The sequence below is a fragment of the Solenopsis invicta genome, chromosome 16 (assembly GCF_016802725.1).
Source record: "Solenopsis invicta isolate M01_SB chromosome 16, UNIL_Sinv_3.0, whole genome shotgun sequence".
Lineage (NCBI taxonomy): Eukaryota > Metazoa > Arthropoda > Insecta > Hymenoptera > Formicidae > Solenopsis > Solenopsis invicta.
The window spans coordinates 15,930,815-15,954,938 of NC_052679.1; the positions used below are offsets into that span (position 1 = coordinate 15,930,815).

A 24,124-nucleotide genomic window follows, 5' to 3' on the forward strand; every position below is an offset into this window, starting at 1 on the left:
TAATAATATTAATTATCCATTTAGTTTTCTTACATTATAAATTTATGTATCACAATGCTAATTATATATTACATATTATATGAAAGAAAACTGAATACGTAATTAATATTATTGCTTTGGTGAGTAGTTTTTCGCATCACCTGTGAGGTACTATTGTAGATGGGTTTTTTTTTCTTTTTTCAATATAAAATGCGACTGTGAAATATCGCGGAAATCCGGGAGGCCTATTCCATTCAACAATCGTACTTTGTATTTTGTCAATTCCTGATATAAGGCATTTAGAATTATACAATTTATATAATTGGCATTGATACATAAATTTATTATATAAGAAAACGGAATAAATAATTAATAATATTACCTTTGTCAGTAGTTGTCCGCATCATCTGTAAATAGACGTATAAAATTGTACTTTTATATACATATATTAATACATATATGTATGTAATTTATGGATAATATTTTTTATAGTTAAATATATCATGAATAATGTCTTATGAACAATATCTTATAATATAGTCGCTAATAGGTGTGATTACCTACACATTTAAATTTTAAACTCAAAAATACAAATCCTGGACAGCTCTGATGTAGAACGATTTTTAAGTTTACTCGCTTTTACAAAGCGAGTAAAACATGTTTTTCTTTCCTAATTAAGGAATGTTGAAATTTTTTTTATTAAAAGTTTATAGCATCAAAATTTAAAAATAACATATTTTTATTTTTTGTATTAAAACGTTAAACTTTGCATATGTCCTTCGATTCTGTTATGTTCCTGATAAAAGATCAGTACAACGAGAAAAAAAAAGAACGATTTACTGTCACCTAATAAAAAGTGGTTTAAAGAAAGCAGCTTATATTCGATAGAATAAGATAAATTCGAGCGTGATAAAAAGGCGTTTCCTACACTGAAAAACATGCTGTAATATGAATTAAAACGTAATTTGATTCAATTAAATCGTCGAATCACCGTGAACTATCACTAATAACATATATGCAGTTGATTCAACCAAATTTTATTTATTCAATTATATTTGTTGTCTTTTACTTTTAATCTTTTTTTCATTAATAATATTATTAAGTTAAGGAAATGTTTTCAATTTTAGACCGATGCTGTTGATTCAACAGCATTTTTTTTCTATCTAGCTGTGTCATTATTAAGGAGTCACCTATGCAGTAGGTGACTCCTCTTTTTTACGAATTCATATTCTATAGAGTTGCAAAAAATAACGCACAAACAGAAACCTGTTCCTTTACAACTATCTAAAGAAGAAAAGAATTAAACGTATTAAACTGAATTTTTATAAACTACCGATTTTGAGTATTATTTATTGCCGACGTTGTATTAAATCAATCTTATAATTAATTTAATCTTATGATACATTGAATTTATCTTATGATACTATCTTATGATACTACTTAATATCGGTATTGAGAGAAAGAGAGAGAGAGAGAGAGAGAGAGAGAGAAAATTATATAAATTTATATGTAATTACATTTAATAATTAAGTATAATTAAATATAAAAAATTTTTTTCTGTGTAATGTCTTATCCGTTATTTATGTTTGTTACATCAAAAAATATTTCGTTTTAAAAGTAAAGCTGAGTTGTACAAAGCAACATTTAAACAAAAATATTGTAAAAAATTGTCGCCTTATTAAAAATAATCGATACTATTGATGTGTACGGATTAAAATACATTAATTAGAATTATGTGTTTTTCATGATGTCATTATAGTTTTTACTTTGTTTAATATAACGATGAGACATAATGGCAAGTGGCAATGAATTGCTTTAAGAAATGATATTTGCAGCACGAATTTTGCCCTTGTCTTCGACGAAGCTTGCTAGATTTCAGGATTCTTCTATTACTGCGCAAAAATTGTGTCGCTCTCTTGCAATACTTCTTCAGCATGGAACACAGCGTCATATATCTTTTGATAATTGCATAGTAAATCTTGTCGATCAGCAAATTGATCATCTCCATCAAAGCGGTGCGTATCTTCGTTTCACTTTGCCAATCATAAAATCCAATTACTTCGTACTCATCTATGTCGTATTCATTTGCGGTACCGATTCTCAGCTCGTCGGTTTCTCGAACCACGTTATCAGTAGAAATAACGATATCTTCCCGAATATCATTCGCTACTATTCCGTTAAGGAGTAGATTACGCATACGTAGCATCCTTTTGTATTGAAATTGTACCTATACATGAGATAAAATATATTAATCATGAATAATTTAGTATTCAAGAAAGGAAAGAAAGTATACACACACACACACACACATTTTTTATTGCAAAAAATATTACAACTGTGAAATCGTAAAGCGAATTATTGTAAAATATCTTTTTTCCGAAAAAAGAAAAATTACTATAATATTTTTCTAATTAATAATAATGCTATTAATTAAAAATTAGATTAATTACAAAGTAACATTAAAAAATAATTATAATCGAACATAAATCAGTGCACAGAGAGATGCAGCTATAGATCGATGCGCACAAGTGCAATTACAATGTTTCCTTGACAAGTTTGAAAGCAATTTTCTTAATCAAAAATTTATAATTTTAATCAGTGATAACTTTTGCAATTTTTTTTTCTTTTTCTACGTTGCAACATTTTTTGCAGAGGCTGTCGACAAAATTGAACTCTGATATCTCACCCTTCCGAGAGTGTTCAAAGTCTTTCGCAAAATCACATTCTTCGTGTTATTCGGCGTGACCCAACTGTTCAAATTATTTATCATGCTCAGATAGCCTGTACCCTCATACAGAAAACGGTCGAAACTCATCTCATCTGATAACTAACGCATAAGTATTAAACAAGTGCTAAACGTAATTAAATATTCTACTATTATTTGTTATGGTCTTTTGCGACGATACTTACACGAAGCTTTATATTTTTCTCGCTTTTGTAATCCTGAGATTGTTCCATTTCTAAGATTATCAATATGCTTCAATAAAACAAATACAATATGCATATAATAAGTCTCCGAAATCACGTATATATAAACATATTAAATTATAATTTAGATAGAATATATCAAAAGCCTCATTTTCTCAATTTATACGAAATCAATGAAATTTTGCAATTTTTATAATAGAAATTTATCTCATATTCTACAAAATTTCTTTAATGCATTGATATATTCTACAGTAATTTATATACAGAATATTATTGCAAATTCCATTTTGAATTACATTGAATCGAAATGGAATTTACTAAAGACAAACAAGTTTCATATTGAATAATACCACAAACCTTCTCAAGTTAGCATAAATTTCGCGTGATCGTTCAACCTCGATCGCCGTGTTTAACCGCGTGCATAAAACAATAACCATAACTATGCCTGTTTCCCAAATTCAAGGAACGATCACCGTTCATACAAAAAATAGATTTTTTTCGAAAAGGCCAGGATTGAAACGCTCGTAACGGTGAGTTAAATAATCCTCTCTCGTGTGTCGTTTAAAATGCGAAACCGTAGGCGAAATCTGTTACTTATATTTATTTATATTTAAACTTTATCACTTTAGTCCTGTGTTTATCCATTCAAAGGTCATAGCGAGAAAGATCCTTTTCTCTCTCTTTCGAATCGTCTGTGTGTTTGTGCGGAACGCATGATTTCATTAAGATTCAAGCGTCAGATGATAAATATAATTCGATAACAGATTCATCTTACGAATCAAATTGTGATTCAATCATAAATAACAAAGATTAAATGATGGAAAATTAATTAACATATATTTTCATGCTTATACGTAAAACATGTATTGCAATAAACAGAATTATAATAAATATTAAATAATTATTAAATTGTAAACATTATTTAACGCTATATGTATTTCATAAATCTTACGCCTTCTTCTATTTGTAAGAAAGATTGTATAATAAAAAGTGCGATTATTAATTGTTGGACTTTCTATTTATATACATATTTTTATTCTTCTTCCTCAAATTTTATGTCCACGTACCTCATGACGTATTCCTGCTCCTAGTAACAGACATAAAAGTACAATACATTAAAAGAAACTGCAAATAACATTTATACGCGATAATTTATCTAATTTGTATTTATCGTATTGGAAAAATGTGCGTTTCTGCATGTTTCTTACAACTTAGTTTTCGATTAATATTCTTTCAATTTTTAAAATCATTTTTTCATCTTTAATTCATAAGCGTATTTTCGCTTTTTACTTGTATATATATGAAAACATTTTTGATGACAAATCGAGTAAATTTTTCAAAGCTACAAAAAGATTTGCTATAACTATATTCATATAATTTCTATGCATATAGGAATGTTTAATAAAAAAATAGCATAATGATCACGTTATGAAATGACTGATATATCAATATTAGTCATCCGATTTATCATGATTATAACTGAAACTAACTTGAACCTTTATTAGAAACTACAATGTTAATCGACTTGAAATTTTAATATATTAATTTTGCTTTAAATAATCTATACAATTTATAAACAGATTGAACGATTTTGATTTTTCGAACGTATTGCCTTAATTCAGCTTAATTTAGACAACTCGAACACAGATTAGAGAATGTACCTTGCTAACACGTGCCAGCAATTTCTCCAAGAGAACATATTTGTGGCAGTAATCTCGTGATGACCCTCTCTCCTCTGTCGATTTCGCGTTTCTCATATTGCCATACAAAAACAATTTTGCTCTCTCGCAATAATCCCTCAGCTCGAGATACAACATAATGTACAATGTCGAGCTGCTCTCGGTGAATGAAACGCACTGACTCTTGATTCGCGTAAACAACGATTCGATGTTCACCAGCAAAAATTCACGATAGTACACTTCGCCAGCACAATAGAAGCAAATCGTATCAATGTCCTCTCCAAACAGGTCGTCTGACTCTTCTCCGGAATCTATTATCTCATCGTAATCGAAAGGTATTACGTTAATATGGAACCCATTATCGTAATCATCATCCTCGCTGTCAAAATCCATATCGGATTGCCAGTCGTCCTCATTTTCCTTATCTCGCAGGTCCGTCTTCAGCTACGTGCGATATAAAATGTCATTACATAGGAATTACTCAAATTCGGACAGTACGAAACTCTCGATAAAAAGTATTCATAAAACTGTAGCTTTGCGAAAAAATTATTTATACAATAGTTTACGCATTTCCACAAGACACGGATTAGAATTATATTTGTTAAAAAAGTGGAATTGCTAAAATAAAATTGCATGAGAGATATTTTCAAGAATGCAGTTGCAATGTTTCATATTGAAGGCAAATGTGCGTAAAAAAATCATTCAAATTAAAAAATAAGAAATTCAGGATTTCATAGATTGATAATTTTGGAAACTTTTTTATTTTAATTTCTTTAATTTTTTGCACCATGGAGAGCGGGAAGAGATTAAAAATTATGGACATTTACCTTCGAGTAAATATCCATAGCTTTTAACATAATCGTAAACATCTTGGACATCTTTTGGTTGCGCTCGTGCAAAACATTCGCCATGCTCAGATAAATTTGGCCCTCGCTTAGAAAACGTTCCATATTAGTCGTTCCACAGGAAAACTAATTCAGATAACATAGAAAAATCGCTATAAATGTACGCACATTGTTTTTAACTTGCCCAATTTGCAGTAATACTCACGCAGAGCTGTTTTCTCTTTACAATTTCATTAACTCGATACACCTCCATTTCTAAGAGCATCAAAATCCTTAAAAAAAATACATGTTATGTCATAAGATGTTGTGTGCGCGGTTCTCGATTTGAAATATATTTAAAAAAATTGTACGTGTTTTTTCGAAGATTTTTCTATAAAATTAAAGCAAACTCTTTACTCTTAATGAAAACTTATAAATTGTGTATTTTATCACATTTTTTTCAGTGTTTATACCTTATTTCAACAAAGAAGAAAAGCACGTGCAAAATTATAATAAAGAGTAAAAGTTGAAATCATTTGTACTATAAATATGTCTGAATAAATATTTGATGTTTTTTTTTAATTGGTATATTATATATTAATTAAATAAACTCGGTCAATTTTTGTCTATAAAAATAAGATGTAATTTATAGACCATATTCGAATATCATAAATTTAGAATAAATTTAAATGAGAACGCTACTATCTGGTCGAGAGAATGTAAACAACAATCGAAAAACAATGGGGAAAACGAACCTTTGTAGATAAAAATAAACTTGATGAGATCGTGCAATCGACTTTTTTGCGTCGCAGCGCTCGCATACAAAACACATCCGACGCATGATGAATGCTTCTGAGATTTAAAGAAATGCAAAATGGTAATCGCCGATGAAATATGACACGACACGTACAAATGTGAGCACACTATAAAACAGGAACCGAAATAAAGCAGTATGACGAGCGACGCGACGGATTGATCACGTACTTCGTCCCGTCCTTTCGAGATGTATGTTTATTTGAACTTGAGCTATGTTTATATTCCACTCGAAAATCAAAATCGAGACAATTAGCATTCGCAGATAATAACGATACCTTTCTTTTCGAAACTACGCGATTCAAAAGTTTGATCGTCCGAAGGTTAATTTTCTGAAATCTGAAATCTTTCGAATCATTATTTTCGTAAAAAATAGGATATCGACAGTTGTGTCTGTCTTTATAATTTATGCACATTTAATATTGGATAAAACATTTGTTCTTATATAGTCTTTAATTTGATACGCATGATATCGAATAAATTATATTCTGTTTGTTATTGTTTAACTCTTATTTTTCAGTGTACGTATATATCATATTTTTTTCTCAACGTTAATATTTTTGAGATAATAAATGTTAAGATGATTAGACGACTAAAAAAGCAAAGGTGTACAATGTTTTCTTTTTTCAAGATTTATTACGTGTCTAAGCTATTATATATTTATTTAATCGCAAAATTTAACTAATTTTTAAATTACAATGAAAATGAGCCAAACGATGTGTCGAAACAGCAGTACTTGAATTAATTTTGTAAACAGATAATGCACTCGCGACAATACATAAATGATAACAACTATGACATTCAGCTAGGTTTATTCGCTCTGTAATAAAACATTAATATTTTTAATATTACATTTTCCTTGCATATGTGCGATTTTTAAATCGTATTTAGTCGTTTTGCAAAATTTTGATTTATTTCAACGCATGAATAAAACATTTATCAGCTATAAATACATAAACATAAATGCATAAATGATTAATTTTATTTGTCTGTTGAACTCATTTGTAGTAACATATAAGTAGAATATTAGTAAAATATATGTAGACGTGACATAAGAATTGCAAATTATATTGCGATAAAATTAATATCATTGTGATGTTAAATTAATGACGACGAAGTCAAAGCAGCATCCGATTGAGATAGCGTAACTATTACGTTGTTATATGCTTCTTTTAACTTTTCCGTTTCAATTTCTTTTGCGACCAATCTAGAATGATTAGAGAAATATTCAAACTTCTGTTGTAAATTACGTTTTAATTACGTTTACGATCAAATTAATTTTTCTTTATCGTTACTAATCACGAGAAACACGCGATGGGAAAAATCATGTTAAATATTACAAATATTTAACGAAATGATTGCAAAACAATACACGTCTTGTGCACAGAAGAAACAGTATCAAACATTAGTATCAAATGAAAATTAATATATTAATATGATATAGATTCAAAATTAACATGTTTTATTTAGTAATCATTATTTCATATACGATAAGCAAGAAATTATATTCTTGCTTCCTTCTGAAGTCAAACGATTAGTCACATCACACACAAAATGATATAAAAATAAATCGCGGCGGTTAAACGAAAAATGACTTTTAATAAATACTTAAGAACCATTTTGACATCATTTTAATAACAGATTTTTTTGTTCTGATATTTTCCTCACAATTAATTTTTAATTAAATATTAATTAAGATGCACAAATTTGCATTAAAAAACCTGATCGCGAGAAATAACAAGAGAACAAACTTGTCGTGTAATTGTTTGGCGACTTTCACTAATATTCGCGCCTGGGTGACATTGAAGAGCGTTAATTCCGAAATGAAACCCTGCAGAAAGTTCATAATGTCTCGACTGATCTGCTCGAGTCTGGATTTCGAGATGTTCGGCAATGCCTCCTGATGTAAAAACATATCGTTCAGCTCTAGCTCCTTCTTCAATGTGTTCACTTGCTCCCGTAGCTGCTGCACAATTAGCTCTGTTCGTGGCTGGATGTGCCGTATCGTCTTGATCGGTTTTAGTTTTGCGATTTTAGCGGTCAGCCGCATAGTCGACAAAGTAACGTCGAGATCTTCCCTCGTGATGCGCACGTGAGACACGAAACTGACGAATTAAATATCTGGCTTTTAATTAATCAAGCGAAATGTCTTGTGTTAATTTTAGGTCAAGTTAAAAATTTAATAAAAAAAATTAAAATTTGAATTGTACAGTGCATAAAACAAAGTTTATATTTAAATATTGTGTGTATATTAAATAAACATTACAGAATTGCATTTTTAAATGTCCTTATGTCTAATGTGGAAAAAAGATCAACGTAAATTAGATTAAAATAAGAGAGTATACGCTACTTCAAATTTCAGATGTGTTCATTATATGATTACCGAATAATGGATGTAACAGTGAGAGCGTCTCTCAGTAGCTTCAGCAAATTACTTGAGCGAACAACGCTATACGTGCACGTGCTTGGTTTTCTGAGATGCAGGAAATATTGTTCCAACTGTATTTTCATTAAATTCGCCATACCTAAATCGGCTGCTGTTTTCCAGGAATTTGATTTTCCCACCGTGCCAATTCCAGCCATCTCTACGATATGTATCTAACATTGATTCGCAAAAAAAAGAAACAATTTTTCGTATAATTTTTCTTTCGAGGCGATTTCATTGAAAATTTGATATAGTAAATATTTTATTCAAAATATTTAAGGACATTTAAATATTATATTTAATTTGTACATGTCAAACTTTGGTTCTATATTTAAATATGCTATATCCATTTCAAATGTCTAAACATAATATTTTAAACGTTTCATTTTATATAATAAAATATTATAAAATTCTCCTAGCTCTTCTCTTAGTTAAAGTTATTATGCAAGAATATTTAAAATATAAAATTTAAAGATTTATTGTTAAAAATGTTGTCAAATTCATTGAATTACTTTTGCTGTCGCTACGAAAGCTTGCGATTTTATCAGACTCGCATTTGAAACGTGGATAATTATGACTGCAGTACCCAAATGTGATACTGGATACATTGAGCCTGTTATGATCGATCTCCTAGTTTCCCCTTCAATTACTTTTCTTAAAGTTTCTTCTTCATTCTCTACATTCACTATAGTCACATTCTGGAATCGTAATTGTCCTGATTTTGGCACATATATAGAGCAAAAAGCCGATTAGACACTCTAGATAATTATAAGAATTCATAAAAGCGGAATCATGAAAGCAATTATTTCTCAATAAAACATTATTTCTCTACAACGTAAAATTAGAAGCTATCTGTAGATTTAACAAAGATACGCGAATAAGATTATGTGAGAAAACGAATTGAAACATTTTTTTCTCATCTACCTTAAAAACACCGCGCTCGTTAACGTTAAAACTCCTTCGTTTCTTCGTCGCGAGGAGATCGATTACATTTTTACCTCTCAGCTCGATGAAACTTAAACGATAGCATATGTCGCTGATTTTTCTTCGATTTGTCTTCTCCGTAAACATGTCGGACAAGAGTCGTGGAACTATCCCTCTATGCTAAATCAATGAACAAAGCGATCAGAATAACTGATTAAACGAAGTCTGAATTAGATAGATAATGTGAAATACGGAAGCGTACTTCCCAATTATTTTTGAAACCGCCGATTGTGAAACTCTTTCCGGACCCGGTTTGCCCGTAACCGATCAGTACACAATTTACGCCGTCTAAAGCTCTTAAATTATTTTCTTGTTGCGTATGTTACACATGTTTTGCTATTTCTATAGACATGATACTCCATCTTATCAACGATACCGATCAAATTTATAAATTATCAATTATTATCGATAAATATATACGTCTGTATAGTTCCTGATAAATCACGTTAATCTAAATATTTCAATCAATTACGACTAAAAATATTTTTATATCCTCTATTTTACTAAAAAGGTACTAACGATATTTAACGTATTGCATTCTTATTGCTCTATCTTGGATGCTCTCACGCTATCCTAGTGAAAATTTCTTAGAATTTTTTTTTAATTTTAAACATTAAATGTCTTTAAAAAAATAAACTAACTTTCTGTACATTTGCAATGTTTAATTTATACGAATTAATTTGCTATAACTGTATTAAACAGTTTTAAGATAATTAACTATATCGCTGACGCAGTATGGAATATCACCAGACTTTAAAGATTTAATTGATACTTTTCTATGAGATTTTTCGCGGTAGCGCAATACACTTTATCTTGAGACATCTCGTAAAATATTTCGTCGACACGGAAGGCCCAATAAACGGGATCCTTCGACTGTTTGTCTCGTCGCATGTCCTGCAAGCATCTCACGTAGATCTTCTATGTAGTGACATTATAATAATTAATATATAATGTATTAATGAACAAAATCATGAGACATCTTAATAAATAATAATAATAATAACAGCAACAAGATAAAATTTCGAGAGACATGCTAACGAGATACCTCTTCTTTTTCGAGATATCTTTAACGATAGATTTACAATGATCTCACCTTACCGTCCGTACTGATTTTTGCGCAAGAATCGCACGGTCTCTCGAGCGGTAGAATTCGCACGAAGACTTTCACATTACTGTCGTGCACCTCGTCATTCGACTCGTTGTCCGACATAGAGAAGTTCGTTTGGTGCATTCTTTTAATTTCAACATTATCTCAACATCTTGACTAATCACAAGATGGAAAGGTTAATCCCATCGCTCTGCGCAGTATGGTGTGTATTACTCTATTTACAACACTGAAATTGCCTAGAGTCTAATTCGTGTTATTTCGAGTTTGATTTTTGATGCTTGCATTTCAAGATTTTTGTATCGCATACAAAACGAAAATGAAAACAGCGCGCGTGCGCAAAATTACATGCAAAATACTTGTAGAAATTAAATACGTCGTAAGTATGAATTTATAAAACCCTTTATTTCGAAGCGCTTGTGTATAAATCACCCATAAATAAAATTTCAATTTTGGCCAAGGACAATAGCAAACTTCGAAAAAAATATCTATTGAAAAAGAACCGAGTGCCCAACAACGCTAATAAGTCACTAATATTAATACTACATACAGAATACAATTATTATTATGCATATGCATATAGTGTTAGATACTAAATAATTGCTTATGCAAAATATGTCGAATATTATCACTGCAAATTAAATAACGCGACTTAATTATAAAGAATACAGAAAGAAAAATGAATATGTTGTTGATCTACGCAAAAAATCAATCGGAGGAATCATGCTGCTGATTTCAAATAACAAAAGATTTACGCGTAGTTTCAACGTGCGTTTAATTTTATCTAAACATATGAATATGGCTTATCTAAAATACGAGTGACGTATTTTTAATCTGTCACATTTAATCGATACTCATTTCTAAATTCGAAACTCAAAGGATTACGTCGCGATGTCGCTTGCGCATATTTTTGATAAGCTACTAATTCTTAGAACGCTCAATCTTTCTCCTCGTAAAATACAAAATCGTGAGCGCGAGAGCATTCACAAGAATCAAATTCTCGTCGCTGGAAAAATTTGCATGCTCACGCACAAAACGTTTTATACAAGAATTCGAGCCTTCAAAGCATAATACATGCAAGATAAAAAATATCATTTCTCTGCGACATATGGTCACAGATACAGCCGATAATCACGAAGCATTAAGTATTTATTAGTGAAAAAAAATGTATTGAATTCAAATTGAAAGCGAGTAGTGGCCTAAATAGTCTTTCGAGAATATGAAAAGGCTACGTTTTATTTTATAAATTTCCTTTTTGCGGATATATTATTAAGATCGAGTCTTAATAAGCTTTTCGAAAAATGGGTTTCTCATTTGCCTTCTCAAAATCTCGCGTACCAAAACGAAAATCATATGATCGCGTGACGGTCACGGATCGACGTTTGAAATCAAAGACGTAAACGACAAAACACATTTGTTTACATGTGAATTCGTATGTGAATTTATTACAAGGAAATTACAAAACCGTAGATTAAGACAAAATCGTACAAAAGCGCCGCCCCCAAAAAGATTTCTCGTCATTCACAAACAAGTCTGCTCGTTCTTGTGGTCCCTCCTTCCGGCTACCGCCCGTAGTCGGCGTCGAGACGGTGGGCGTCAGCATCGGTACTTCCTCCGTAGGAACTCTACTGTCGTTACCCCTTTTAGATCACCACCGAAATGACGATCATCACAATCGCCGCGCGATAATTAAAAAAGGAATAATCGGTCGACATCGCCTTATTATTTAACATTTAATCGCGTTCTGTTCCGAATTTACTGGACACGACGTACATTTCCTTTCCTTCTTGTTACCGTAACAAATCACAACATTAAAACTCGCTCGCAATGCAACAAGATTCCTACAACTCGTATACCAAGACGAGTTGTGCAGCGTTTTCGGGACTATTTTTATTGATAAATCCTGATCCTTTTCCATCTTAAATCTTGCTCTTTCCTCACCGATACACATCTACACAACAAACACTCATTCTTTCTCTCTCGCTCTCTCACTCTCTCAATCTCGCCTGGTTTCTTTCTGTTCTAACAATAATTAGTTTCTGATAAATACTATTCAAGCTATGCCTAAAAACTATTGCAGATAGAAACGCATTAGAAACGGTATAAAATGGACATGTTTCGTTCATTTTCCTGTTCCTTTCAACAAACTCTAAGTTATATATAATAGATTCCTTTCTTCTGTCCCTTCTGCCCTTTTTCTTAACTTTCCCTTTTCCTAAGCATCATAATGCGTATTATTTATATCTAGCATACGCAATTTCTGAGAAGTACACAGTACAGTAAGGGGTTTGGGGGAGTAAAAGTGCTAATATATAATACAAAGTGCTAATATTATAAATCGGGACAATCGAATTTATGTGCTGCGTGTAACTGGTTTTTTTTTTTTTTTTTTTAGGCTCGATCGCCCACCGGCTTGTTCAGTCTTTCTTGCGTCTCTAGCCCTCTTTTTCGCGCAGATTCAACCGTGACAATCCTGATGCTGACACACCCGGAGTCGTGCCCTTCACTCAATAGCGACGCGGGACATTATCAAGCCCCGCCTGGTGAGCAAAACACTGTAACAAAATAAATGAGATTTATATCATCGAAAAACACAAATGCAATTAAATTATAACAATCCCATATTACAGGCTACTTGAAACTGATTGTCAATTAGAGTTAATACGGTTTTGTTAATATTGATAATATTAAATAATAGAATATAGTATGAGATGACTGTGAATATTCAATTTAGAATTTATTCGAAATAATACGTAAGTTAGCGAATTATTTAAAATCAACGATCATAATTTGTTAAAGATAAAAAAAAGCACTTATATATATTTAACATTAAAGCGTTATCATAATCTTACCCTAGACCGGTCCCAATGAGCAGTGACAAAAGATTCGTAAAGAATAGAGTGTAAATGACCTCCTTGGAAAACAATCCGTTCTTGCCAACCTTCGCGGTGCGGATGCTGTATGTTTTCCTCTTACTGAGGGGATTACTCAAAGGGTGTTTGAAGTTCCAGTCCCTGAGGAACATCGAGACAATTAAATACGTGCAAGAACTTTACTCGCAAGTGTTGATGCGAAAGAGAAGTTACAAATTTACTTACAAATTAATCTGAGAACAGTTTAGTTTTTTCGTATAAACGATTACCTCTTATGTAATGTATTTAAATGAAATTATTATTTACATAAATTTGCACTAAATATTTTTTTTTTAAAGAAGAAATAAAAATCGGATTCTCGATCAGTAACGAAAACTACTGTACTGTACTGTACTGTATTTTTCTGCTGCTGAAGTGTAAAGACACCCCAGGTGACTACTGGGTGCTGGATTAAAATTGATTTTTCATAAAGTGCAATAGCATGTAGCAATATATACAAATATTTTTCTATGCTCAATACATTTCATTGTAATCGTGAAAAAGTATAGTAATATAAGTGTAACAAACGGAAAAAAAAAACCAAATTATATCTTCTCGGAACTTCTCTAATATTAATCAGAGTATTTCTACGTTAAATCAAGAGCCGTACTTTGGAGGCGCCTGGTCCGGCCGAGAGCTCCACTCGTCGATCCAATCCGTGTTCTTCTCGAGAAGTTCACCCTCCTGCAAAACAGAACAAAGTACGCCTTATTAAGAGAACCATCAGGAAAATATTTCGTGATTATCGTCTCGCGCGGTAACCCAAAACAAGACGTCTCGAATTAATCATTCCGGACGGAGAAGTTCGGACGAGGGTGGGTGAATAAGCAACGAGGAATTAATCGCGCGGGACATACTCTCTCTCTCTCTCTCTCTCTATGTATATATATCTATGAATGGCGATCGCGTCGCGTGGAAAAGTGAATGCTCAAGGATGACCTTTGGCGCTCCGCCAGCGTCGCACACACGTATACCTATAGTATACGTCGCGTATCGCGGATCCGATATGCGCAGTATATCGCGAGTTGTGCGCATAAACTTCGCGAACGCCGGGAAGGTAAACAATGCTCGGACGACGATCGCCCGAGGAGGTGCGAATTGACGGTGTGAAGAGGAAATACGGGAGCGTGGATGCAAATGGACTTGCTGAGCCTCTGAGATTTTCACTTTTCTGACGGGCTATTTCTCTGGGAGAGACGTCGAGTTCTTTAGTCGGGCCTTACTTGGAACTGGGTCATCGATTTAACACGCAATACGACAGGATCGCGGACGCTCAAAGATAACTTCTGAGTCACACGACGCATAGACACGCGGAGCGTCTGTTAAAAACGTCTGTCGTTCGTGCCTCTAGCACATCGAGTAAACATCGATCGCGAAGACGGCACACGGAGCACGCGTCTTCATTTTTTGCCGTTTCCACGTATTACTTATTCGACGCATAATCGAGTAATTGTGGTATAATTCATTATCGTCAAGGCAAAAAGTACCGCTAACAGATATAAGTCGAGTATCGAGGCATCAAGGTTCAATGCCGACGTTCTCAAATTAAATAGGCATCTAGCGCGTACAAAGTTGCGCTTTGTATCGTTATCTTCTTGCTTCCTCCGTGCTGGGGCCCGGAGCTAACGACGGACGAACTCTGCCGAGCGCGATACAACTCGTTATGTACGAGACAATGTCCGGTTACCAACTAGCAGATAAGTTTAATCTTCCGAACGACGGTAACCGCGCGGTCGTCTCTATATTTAGACAACAGCAATTTGCATTTCTCCGACTTGTCCATCTGGATTGTGATTTATGCGAGAGAAATATTCCGCAATCGATAAATATAATTTACAATCAATTAAATATCGATGGATAATTCAAGTACAGTCGAAAGTTCGTCAACGTTCGTTAATGAGACAAATAAAATAGACTGAAAGAAACACTCGTGACTCGATACCTTTTATTCGTTTGACTACACTTTTTCTCACTTCCGAACGAAGAAACGGTTTTTAAAACGCTTTATTCATTTGAGACTTTTTTTTTTACCATGAGAGACTTCAATTATTCTACGTCGATTCTTACGTATGGATTATTTACATTAATCGTAGCTCTTCGTTTAATTAATTAATTAATCTATTTATCTTCTTTTCTTGTAAATATATTATTATTATTAAATTTAAGTGTCATGTAAATTTTAGGCGAGGTTGAAATAAACGGCCTACATAAATTTTTAGAGATCACAAATAAATGATAAAATTGTTATATCCAAAAAAATATCCATTATTCTACTGGTCATTGACCTTTCTTAAATATTCGTCGTGCTCAACATAAAATGTGCAAATAACAGCATCATATTATGTTAAATTAGCATTATTCAGGTATTAAACATCATTCAACGGAAAAATTTTGACAAAGGCACTTTTAGGCATAAACAAAAATACAAAATGTTTTCCATGTATATTCATCGTATTTTGCATTTTTTTCCAAGTGCATCATGTATTCCGCATCGCGCCGCGTTTCGAGGTATTTCCAAATGCGCTTGCACGTGCCGTTGTTCCCGGTGTCAGAATGGCAATGTTTACTATCGCGGAAAGCACTTTGTCATTGCTGACAATAAGATAAAGCTTAATCCACCCGATGATTCACCCCGGCCTATCAATCAACGTAAAGATTATGCGCGCTATCGTGCACGAAGAGCGCGCGACGCGGCTCGTAACTTCACCAGGATCATTATTACGTTCTTCCGGTTATCGAGCGACAACGATCAACCAGCAGAGCACTGCAGCGACGACGATCGAAGGACAGAGACGGGCTCTCTCGCATTGTTGTGGATTGCCTTCGCGTTCGCCGCGATCGTTTTCATTCATTCCGATCGGGGAGAACGCGGTGCACGGATATTGCATTGAAGAAACGTCATTGTGTATAAATTCATCGAGACGTTATATCGGAAGAGATCGATAAACTCGAGCCGCGATAACTCCAATGATCCGAACAATCGCCGTCGCGAGTTCCCCCCGAAGCGACGATATTTATTTCAAACGCATGTCTGCATCATTTACGACTCCGATCCACTTTATCCGTTTGCTCAAGATCGTATACGATAAAGTGTATAGCATACAATCGCGTACATCGTGCGTTTAATTTTCTCAAAGCTTTATTCGTGACGTTTAATAGGCGCGCGCAGAAAAAAAGAAAACGACAAACGGCCGCCTTTCGTGCGACAGTCACGTCGCGTAACAGTGCACGCAACTGTGTAAACGCGAAAAATGATCAATATGCATATACTCGCGTGCAGAGGCTTTCGCGTCTCGTCGGTTTCTTTAATCCGCACGCATATCACGCTTCTCGATTACAAGAGGCGTCGCGGCGCGCCGGCAGTCGTCGGTCGATCACGAAAAGCACGCGTGTCGCCGTTATAAATAACTTTTACGGCTGCGTTTTCCTTTTCATCGTCATCTCGGTCCCTCGGGTCGAGTGTGTCCATTTACGCGCCGTCAGGACGACGACGACGACGATGAAAGTGCAATGCGATGTAAAATTAAAATACATTCGAGCGTAAAGCAATGCGACGCCCGAGTCTCATTATGAAGTAAAACATTGCAATTCCTCGTTCCTGGTTTAGTAATTCGATTACTAAAGTAAAATACGAATAAAAATACAAAATAAAGATACGAAATTTACTGGCTCTAAATCCAAGATTAATTTATTGAAATGTATCGATATGCTTTTGTTTGAGTATTGATATTATTACAAAATCGCACAATTATTTTTTAATGCATCGCTTTGTGTGCTGCTCCGCCTTTCAGCTTTCCAGAAATACACGAAGAACGATTTCTACCATTGCTAAGAAAAGCAATCACTCTTTTTTTTTTCTTCTAGTTTTCGACGGTATAAAACATATTTTCTTGATAATTATCTTAAAATATATTCATCACGAAATTTAGAAAAACTCATTGTATACTAAAAAAGAGAAAGAATAATATGTTTTCAAAGAATATTATAAAATTGAATCGAAGAAAAAATAAAACAAATTTTTGTTTTAAATTAATATTTTTTATTGAGATATTAAATTATTAGGATTCAGAATGTTTTGAATAAAGTTGCTTACTGATAAACTTGTGATGAATTTGCGAGGTATGAAATAAGCAATATTTACTTATCGTTAGTTCAAGTAATTTACAGTATGTATTTTTCTACGTGTACAGAGAGGTTTATTTTAAAGTAAATATTACTTATCTCGAGTAAACGATGAGTGTACTTTGAGATTGTCATCAAGAAAATATTCTTTGTTTCTTTTACAAGAAAAATAAATTAAGTAATCTTTTTTTCTTAGCACAAGATTATTATTTTTTTTTTTTTTTTTTTTTTTCGTGTAATCATTAGAACAAGCGGCAAATGAAGAAAAAGCAGCAGTGTTCCGGACCAAAATTGCGAAACACGATGCAACCCAAGTATTAATTCTCTTCCTTATCTTCATCCTATTTTCTCCCTTTCTTTAGTCTAATAATGTTTCTCTAAGTGAAAACTCAAATTTATCTGAACTTGCGATCGAAAGGCGTACGTTTTTAGACAGGTCGAAAAAAAGGAATTAAAAAAATTAAATGCATTTATTAAATATATTTTTTTAATCGTAATCAAACGCGAATGAAATCGACGAATGCCACTAGTGCGACGGTGAAGTTCCACAGCTCGAACTTAACTGTGAGGTGGTCTGATGAGGTCTCACCCGCTGGAGTTAAATTTAATATTCGCCCGATTGATCCAAATTCCCGGTGTGTACCCCCCGCGACACGCCTCCCGCGCTAATTACGCCGTCGGTTTCTGTTACGATGCAAAGTCGGGGAAAGTCAACAGAGCGTCGTCGCGTGTCGGCGGATCGAAAACGTTGGCGCGGCGCGCGGCATCCGAAAGGAGAATGGATTTACACGACGGCGCCGACGTCGGGCATGGCGTGAGCTCGGCACGACCGGCTATTGGCCAGTCGGTACTGCGACGTTCCTGAGAGTATCTCCACGCGTATCTCCTTCCCGACCCCGCTTTTCTTCCCGCCGACGATGGAAATGAGTAGGGGTCCACGACGTAAGAAGCGCAGTGGCTGCGAAACGCACCGGTTTGTAAGATGAGGCGACGCGACGCGACGCGATGCGATGGCTCATTAACGATACCATAAATGAGGCGTCCCCTGAAGCAGTCTGATGCCACACTCCCCCCCCCCTCCCCCAACTAAAGAACGATCCTAATTATAGGTCAAATTTTCAAAATTAAATAGATATAAATATAATAAAATAAATAGAAAATCTTTCTCTTGCTCTCATTAAGTTTTTTGTTATTATTGTAATATGGAAGCGCTTTCTCAATCATCGTTGATATTTAAGAAAAAAAAAAGCGAAATCTTGAACTTTTGACCTCTCTAATAATATCTCAAAATCCCTCTTTAATAATTCCTTGAAATTATGATACTTTTGTAGATTATATTTACAAATTCCATCAGTAATTATTAACAACCGTCAATTACACACATTTTTTTCTTTATTTTGCTCTTATATAATTATTAAATTATCTACTTATGATCAGCGTTATTTTCTCACACCTATGATTATTTAATAAACGAGAAATCTAGATTCTAAAAATAATATTGGATAAAAATCTGGAAATTCTCTTCTCGATAAAAACTCGTGATTATTTGAATTTTTTTCGTCACTAACGATTAAATCAATTTTCATGTAACTAACAACTGAAAAATATTTTAATAAAACAAAATTGAATTCTCAAAATAATTCGATTTTTCTCGCAAAGTTTTTCCATCGAAGTACGTATTTATTATCTATTGTCCCTAAAAAGAACGGCTTCCGAGAAAAACAGGCACTTTCTCTTTTAAAAATTCCGATTTAGTCGCGACGCAATGAAGGGAACGCAGGTCGCGATACTTCCCGTGCAATTAACCATTACATTAAACAATAGTCGAGAGCCTTCATTACACTACCGCGAGCGCTTTCACGCGTATACTCGCAACAATCTGTATCGGAGAATGTGGGAATGTGTTCCGCGATGTGGGGGCAGCTCCGAATAAGTGCACGCTATCGAGCGTGCCGTACGCCGACGGTATATTGAGGAAAAAAAGTTGTTAGACGACTAAATTTTTCAACTTAATTAAATTTCTTCAGTTTAGGTATTTATACATTTTACTTAAATACATAAAATACAATAACAAATATAGTTACATGAATAGAATTTAGTTGAATCAACTACGAATTATATATATTAATGACAAAAACATGATTCGACTTAATTAAATCAAATTGTACGTTTTAATTCATATTACAGCATTTTCTCTCAATGTATAAACGCGTAAACTCAGATGGAAGCTTAAGTAACGCGAATGGCCGAGAACGCGTCGCGCTTTTCATGAAAAACATTAGGAAAAATGTTGCGTTATCAGCCGATGCTTCCCCGCCGTGACACATTGCACGCGCAACGTGCAACGCGCGGCTATCAATTTCCACGTGACGTTAAAGAACGCCGTGACGCTCGAGATCGGCGACGCCGTGACGCGATCGGTCCTCAATGCCACATCATTCAATGGCACGTCGCGGCATCGTATCTCCATTGAATCGCCACTCTCTATTCGAGCCGCCTGTTCAATACGATCTAAGTTACGTCATGGTGACAGTGCCGCGAAGACAATCCGTTACTCCCGATTATGCAATCGTTGCTTTCCCCCGGTTTGGAGTGCGTTTCGCGAAAAGGACGCCACATAAAAAAAGCGATGTTTTTCAACATCCAGAAATGGCATCCGACATCGCAAGAACTGCACGTTCGAGAATGGTCAGGATTTAATAATTAAGCCAGTAAATATGCACTCCCTAAGATTTGTCGAGGATCTCCCAGAACGCGAGAAGATTCATTCAAGAATAGTCATAGCTTTTAAGAATATATCGTGAATAAAATTATATTTTATTTAATGCATATTTTTAGCTTATTTGCTCTATTTGTTATTAAAAGTTAAATTATATTTTACAACATGAAAAAGAGTCTCAATTTTTTTCGTGTAAGTACTTTAAATATTCAAGATGATTTATACAAAGTTTTATTGTGATTGTCTGTTTAATTATTTTGCAAATAAGTAAAGTTTGTTTATTTTACAGAACTGATCGCTGCATCGCAATGAAACTTTACACAAATCGTTTTGAGTATTTAAGGTACTTAAATAAAAAAATTTTAGATTTCTTTATTATTTCTTATTTCATTACAGCACATGTCCACTTCTTATTGAAATAATTTTTTAAGCAAGTAGAAAATCACCGCCAAATTTTTTCTACTATCAAATGCAATTTAAAACAATCTGCAATTACTTCATAATTTTCTTAATGTTTTGAGAAATGCACAATAGAGCCTTAAAGTCTGAAAAGGTATTTCGAGCAAATTAAAATCGCGAAATTAACTCTTCATACCGAGTAACTTTGTAATAATTAATAATAATTTGCAATCATATTAATTCGATCTATATTTATCGACGATATCTATTGAGGTTACATACATTTTTTTTTATTATCTCGTGTACAAGTTTGACGAAATACCAATACGAGGACCATTACTCACAATGTCGATCGATCAAACACAATTTAATAACGAAATTACGACAGTTCCGTGCTGCAAATTCCGCATCCATCCATCGCGTCCGTTCCACCGCATATCCGTTGCATTCCACGCTACGAATATGCACCGCAACGGAACGGAATAGCCACCGCGGTTCTCCAACGTGTAAAGAGACCGCATTGCATTCTGTGCTGTACTAGCGATTCCTTCGCGTCGGTGTTTCGATCCACCCTTAATAAAAAAGTTGATAAACTCGTTTCAATAAACTGATTACTGATCAGGAACTGATGATATTTTATCAGTTAATTGACGAAATATAATCAGTTACCGATCAGTAATCAGTTTATTGAAACGAGTTTATCAACATTTTTTTCAAGGACACGAACAATTATTGCTAGCGACGAGCGCAGAAAATGTGGAAAAAAATATAGCGTCATCCTTAAGAGGAATTTACATTAACGCGCTGTTCGACGAACCATTACGTTCCGTTACGCGATGCAGTTTAACAAATAAGATTACCTATTAATATATACGTACGTATATATTGTCACCAGGCATGTACAATACGGAATACCTTTATTGATTATTTGCAACGCATTAACACGATGGCGCGAATACGTTCACTCCGAATGCGCAACAACCGGTTTGCGAGCTTTGATACCAGAAGAAGAGTAAAAGCGAGATACGCGCGTTATGGTCGCCGTTGCGTGCAACACGGATATTCTTACGAGTCGATTTTCCATTTTTCATCTGCGATTATTGTCGCGGAGGCTTGACGTGACTCTCGGCAATTGATACGATCCTTTTGCTCGAACGATAAACTAACAATAAATTACCTTCATAATTCAAAAAAGTACATGTTTAATGTATTTATTTAATCAGAATTTTCACGTTTCAGCCGAAAGGATCGATACGTTACGGATCGCGGACGTAATGAATAAAAGTTGGAAAATAACGAGGTAAAAGTGCAGCGTTTTCCGATATCGTGAAGTAATTAACGTAAAAGGAAAGAAAGTGAAAAGCGATGTAATTAATTGAAGTATACCGAGTTACGCAATGTACGAGGAAGAGAGAGAGAGAGAGAGAGAGGGAAAGAGATCGTGTGCGTACAGATCTTAAAGAAATTGAAAAGAGCTACACGACATTAAATACAAATACAAACGATTTTTATCTAAGCTCTTGTGTATAAACATGTTTGTAGACGATTCTCGTCTATGGACACGTCATTCCTAAAAGTGTTTGTAAATACGCAATTCTTATAAGTGCTCGTAAGCAAACAAACAGTTGCTATCTCTGCGAACGTACGATCTTTTTGTGAAAACAAAAGTTAATACGTCACGAGAGAAAATACGCATAAAATACTTTCTTGGAAGCGCTTCTTTTTTTCTTTTTTTTTAACTTCGCACATGTACAGCGATAACGCCGAGTAGATTGTCGAGTAAATTCGTATAATTCATGCGCGGAGAGATAAATTTGGGAAGAAGACCAGTGTGTGGGAAAGGGGAGGGTAGGGGAGGAGAGTTGCAGTAGCGCATGTGGCATCGAGCGTCTTTCCACCGATACAAAGAACAGCGAGGGTGAGCGAATGACTCATGGAAGAAAAACCTTACACGATCCTCGGCTGCACTTGTTATCGTTACTCATACCCCGCGCGTACGTCAGCCTTTGTCGTTATTTTCGTCCGTCCCGCAGCACAATAAAGACGTTCAGCTTTATCAGCAATTCACTGGGAGATTCGAGAGACGAATCTCTCGACCTCGCGCGCGGCTTCGCACGAGCCGCTCGCGAAGATGTTACGTATATTGTCTCGAGAGGCTGCTTAATCCCGATAACGACGTCTCTATTTGTCCTCCGCGCGCAGAGATAAAAGGTGCGCACAAACAGGAGAGACAACGCGACTACCGCAATGTGATTATTGATCATACGCTTCTACGAAAGCCGCGATTCCGAAACGAATCCCTATTGCAGAAACTATCATCGCGCGATAACATTTGTATCTTCTACGTTCTTAAGTAAAATGCTTCGTTTCGTCTTTTCTTTCACTCTCTCTTTCTTTTTTTTTTTTTTTTTTTTTTTTAACGCTCTTCGGTCTTTCACGGACTGATAAAGAGTGGATTCGAACGAGTGCACGTAATAACGAATGTTCTTTACGAGACAAAAACCAGCTTGTGGACGTGACTACTTAAAAATGTCTGTCTATCTCATCCGACTTTATTCTTTGTGCACAAAAAAAAAGACAGAAGAGAGGAGATTTAAGATTATAAGGATCATCAGCTTTACAGACAAGCTGCACGTCGAGGAAGGTAAAGCGTAATTAAAAGATTATATACGTTTCGAGAATTTCTTCCCGCACACATATTTCGAAAACAAAAGCGTCACGCGACGCTGCTTATCAAGACTGCCAGACACTTCGACTTGTCTAATGGAATTATGACCGGCTCTGTCAAGATCATAGAATTATTGTCTTGGGAATTTCTGCCGAGTAAGATTTTCCATTTCCGTCGGAAAATTGATGGGACGTTGCAAACAGTCGTTTGTCTAAGAACGTGAGAAAATTAATCGAACTCAACTTTAAGACTGATTCGTCAAGTTAAGAAAGTAGGTCGAACAAATGCTGCAGCGAATTCTTGAAAAATCGTCTCTAATCATTCCGTATTTTTTTTTTCTCCCCCTCCGCGAACATCCGCGACATTTTGCGCAGCTCTCACAATCTCGCGGAAACAGAGGACTTTATCGCGCGACTTTCTGATATCTGCCAGCAAATCGAGAGCGCGAGAAAAAAAGTATTTCAATAATTGTCCATGGCAGCGGAGATGCCGCAAGTGTCGTTGAAACTCTCGCCAACGTGACGCATGAATAGTTTGCATGCAAATTGTTTTAGTCGCGGCTCAAAC

General features: G+C 34.6%; 4 protein-coding genes across 4 annotated transcripts in view; all 4 read right to left on the minus strand.

Moving 5' to 3' along the window:
• Window positions 1-1,347: 1,347 nt before the first annotated feature.
• On the minus strand, window positions 1,348-3,594 carry LOC105199331. The gene is made up of 4 exons (XM_011166380.3): window positions 3,265-3,594; window positions 2,890-2,956; window positions 2,666-2,806; window positions 1,348-2,206 (listed from the first exon to the last, which is right to left on the minus strand). Exons 1-4 carry the CDS (start codon window positions 3,342-3,344, stop codon window positions 1,751-1,753), a joined length of 744 nt encoding a protein of 247 aa, XP_011164682.3. The 5' UTR covers window positions 3,345-3,594; the 3' UTR covers window positions 1,348-1,750.
• A 133-nt stretch (window positions 3,595-3,727) lies between these two features.
• LOC105199332 lies at window positions 3,728-6,425 on the minus strand. Its single transcript, XM_011166381.3, has 5 exons — window positions 6,166-6,425; window positions 5,637-5,703; window positions 5,414-5,557; window positions 4,569-5,030; window positions 3,728-3,994 (listed from the first exon to the last, which is right to left on the minus strand). Exons 1-5 carry the CDS (start codon window positions 6,249-6,251, stop codon window positions 3,941-3,943), a joined length of 813 nt encoding a protein of 270 aa, XP_011164683.1. The 5' UTR covers window positions 6,252-6,425; the 3' UTR covers window positions 3,728-3,940.
• A 185-nt stretch (window positions 6,426-6,610) lies between these two features.
• On the minus strand, window positions 6,611-10,863 carry LOC105199335 (kinesin-like protein KIF9). The gene is made up of 6 exons (XM_039458762.1): window positions 10,726-10,863; window positions 10,389-10,550; window positions 9,793-9,954; window positions 9,161-9,346; window positions 8,607-8,821; window positions 6,611-8,328 (listed from the first exon to the last, which is right to left on the minus strand). Exons 1-6 carry the CDS (start codon window positions 10,861-10,863, stop codon window positions 7,905-7,907), a joined length of 1,287 nt encoding a protein of 428 aa, XP_039314696.1. The 3' UTR covers window positions 6,611-7,904.
• A 632-nt stretch (window positions 10,864-11,495) lies between these two features.
• LOC105199334 (BCL2/adenovirus E1B 19 kDa protein-interacting protein 3) overlaps window positions 11,496-24,124 on the minus strand; it is a 34,474-nt gene continuing 21,845 nt past the window's right edge. Inside the window, exons 4-6 of the mRNA XM_011166382.3 lie at window positions 14,260-14,333; window positions 13,590-13,751; window positions 11,496-13,292 (exon numbers count right to left, since the gene is read on the minus strand). Coding sequence (XP_011164684.1) covers window positions 13,241-13,292; window positions 13,590-13,751; window positions 14,260-14,333 — 288 coding nt within the window. The 3' untranslated portion in view covers window positions 11,496-13,240. The remainder of the gene's footprint in view (window positions 13,293-13,589; window positions 13,752-14,259; window positions 14,334-24,124) is intronic.

What these genes read in the sequence shown, in the direction of transcription:
- LOC105199332 (XM_011166381.3), bottom strand. Translation starts at nt 6,251, where the DNA reads ATGCGTCGGATGTGTTTTGTATGCGAGCGCTGCGACGCAAAAAAGTCG. An exon ending in GTTTATTTTTATCTACAAAG is followed by an intron (nt 5,704 to 6,165) that starts GTTCGTTTTCCC and finishes ATTTTTTTTAAG; the next exon opens with GATTTTGATGCTCTTAGAAA. An exon ending in CTATGGATATTTACTCGAAG is followed by an intron (nt 5,031 to 5,413) that starts GTAAATGTCCAT and finishes TATCGCACGTAG; the next exon opens with CTGAAGACGGACCTGCGAGA.
- LOC105199331 (XM_011166380.3), bottom strand. Translation starts at nt 3,344, where the DNA reads ATGGTTATTGTTTTATGCACGCGGTTAAACACGGCGATCGAGGTTGAA. An exon ending in ATTTATGCTAACTTGAGAAG is followed by an intron (nt 2,957 to 3,264) that starts GTTTGTGGTATT and finishes GTTTTATTGAAG; the next exon opens with CATATTGATAATCTTAGAAA. An exon ending in AGAAAAATATAAAGCTTCGT is followed by an intron (nt 2,807 to 2,889) that starts GTAAGTATCGTC and finishes CTTATGCGTTAG; the next exon opens with TTATCAGATGAGATGAGTTT.
- LOC105199335 (XM_039458762.1), bottom strand. Translation starts at nt 10,863, where the DNA reads ATGCACCAAACGAACTTCTCTATGTCGGACAACGAGTCGAATGACGAG. An exon ending in ATCTATCTAATTCAGACTTC is followed by an intron (nt 9,347 to 9,792) that starts GTTTAATCAGTT and finishes TTACGATTCCAG; the next exon opens with AATGTGACTATAGTGAATGT. An exon ending in ACTGTTACATCCATTATTCG is followed by an intron (nt 8,329 to 8,606) that starts GTAATCATATAA and finishes TTAATTCGTCAG; the next exon opens with TTTCGTGTCTCACGTGCGCA.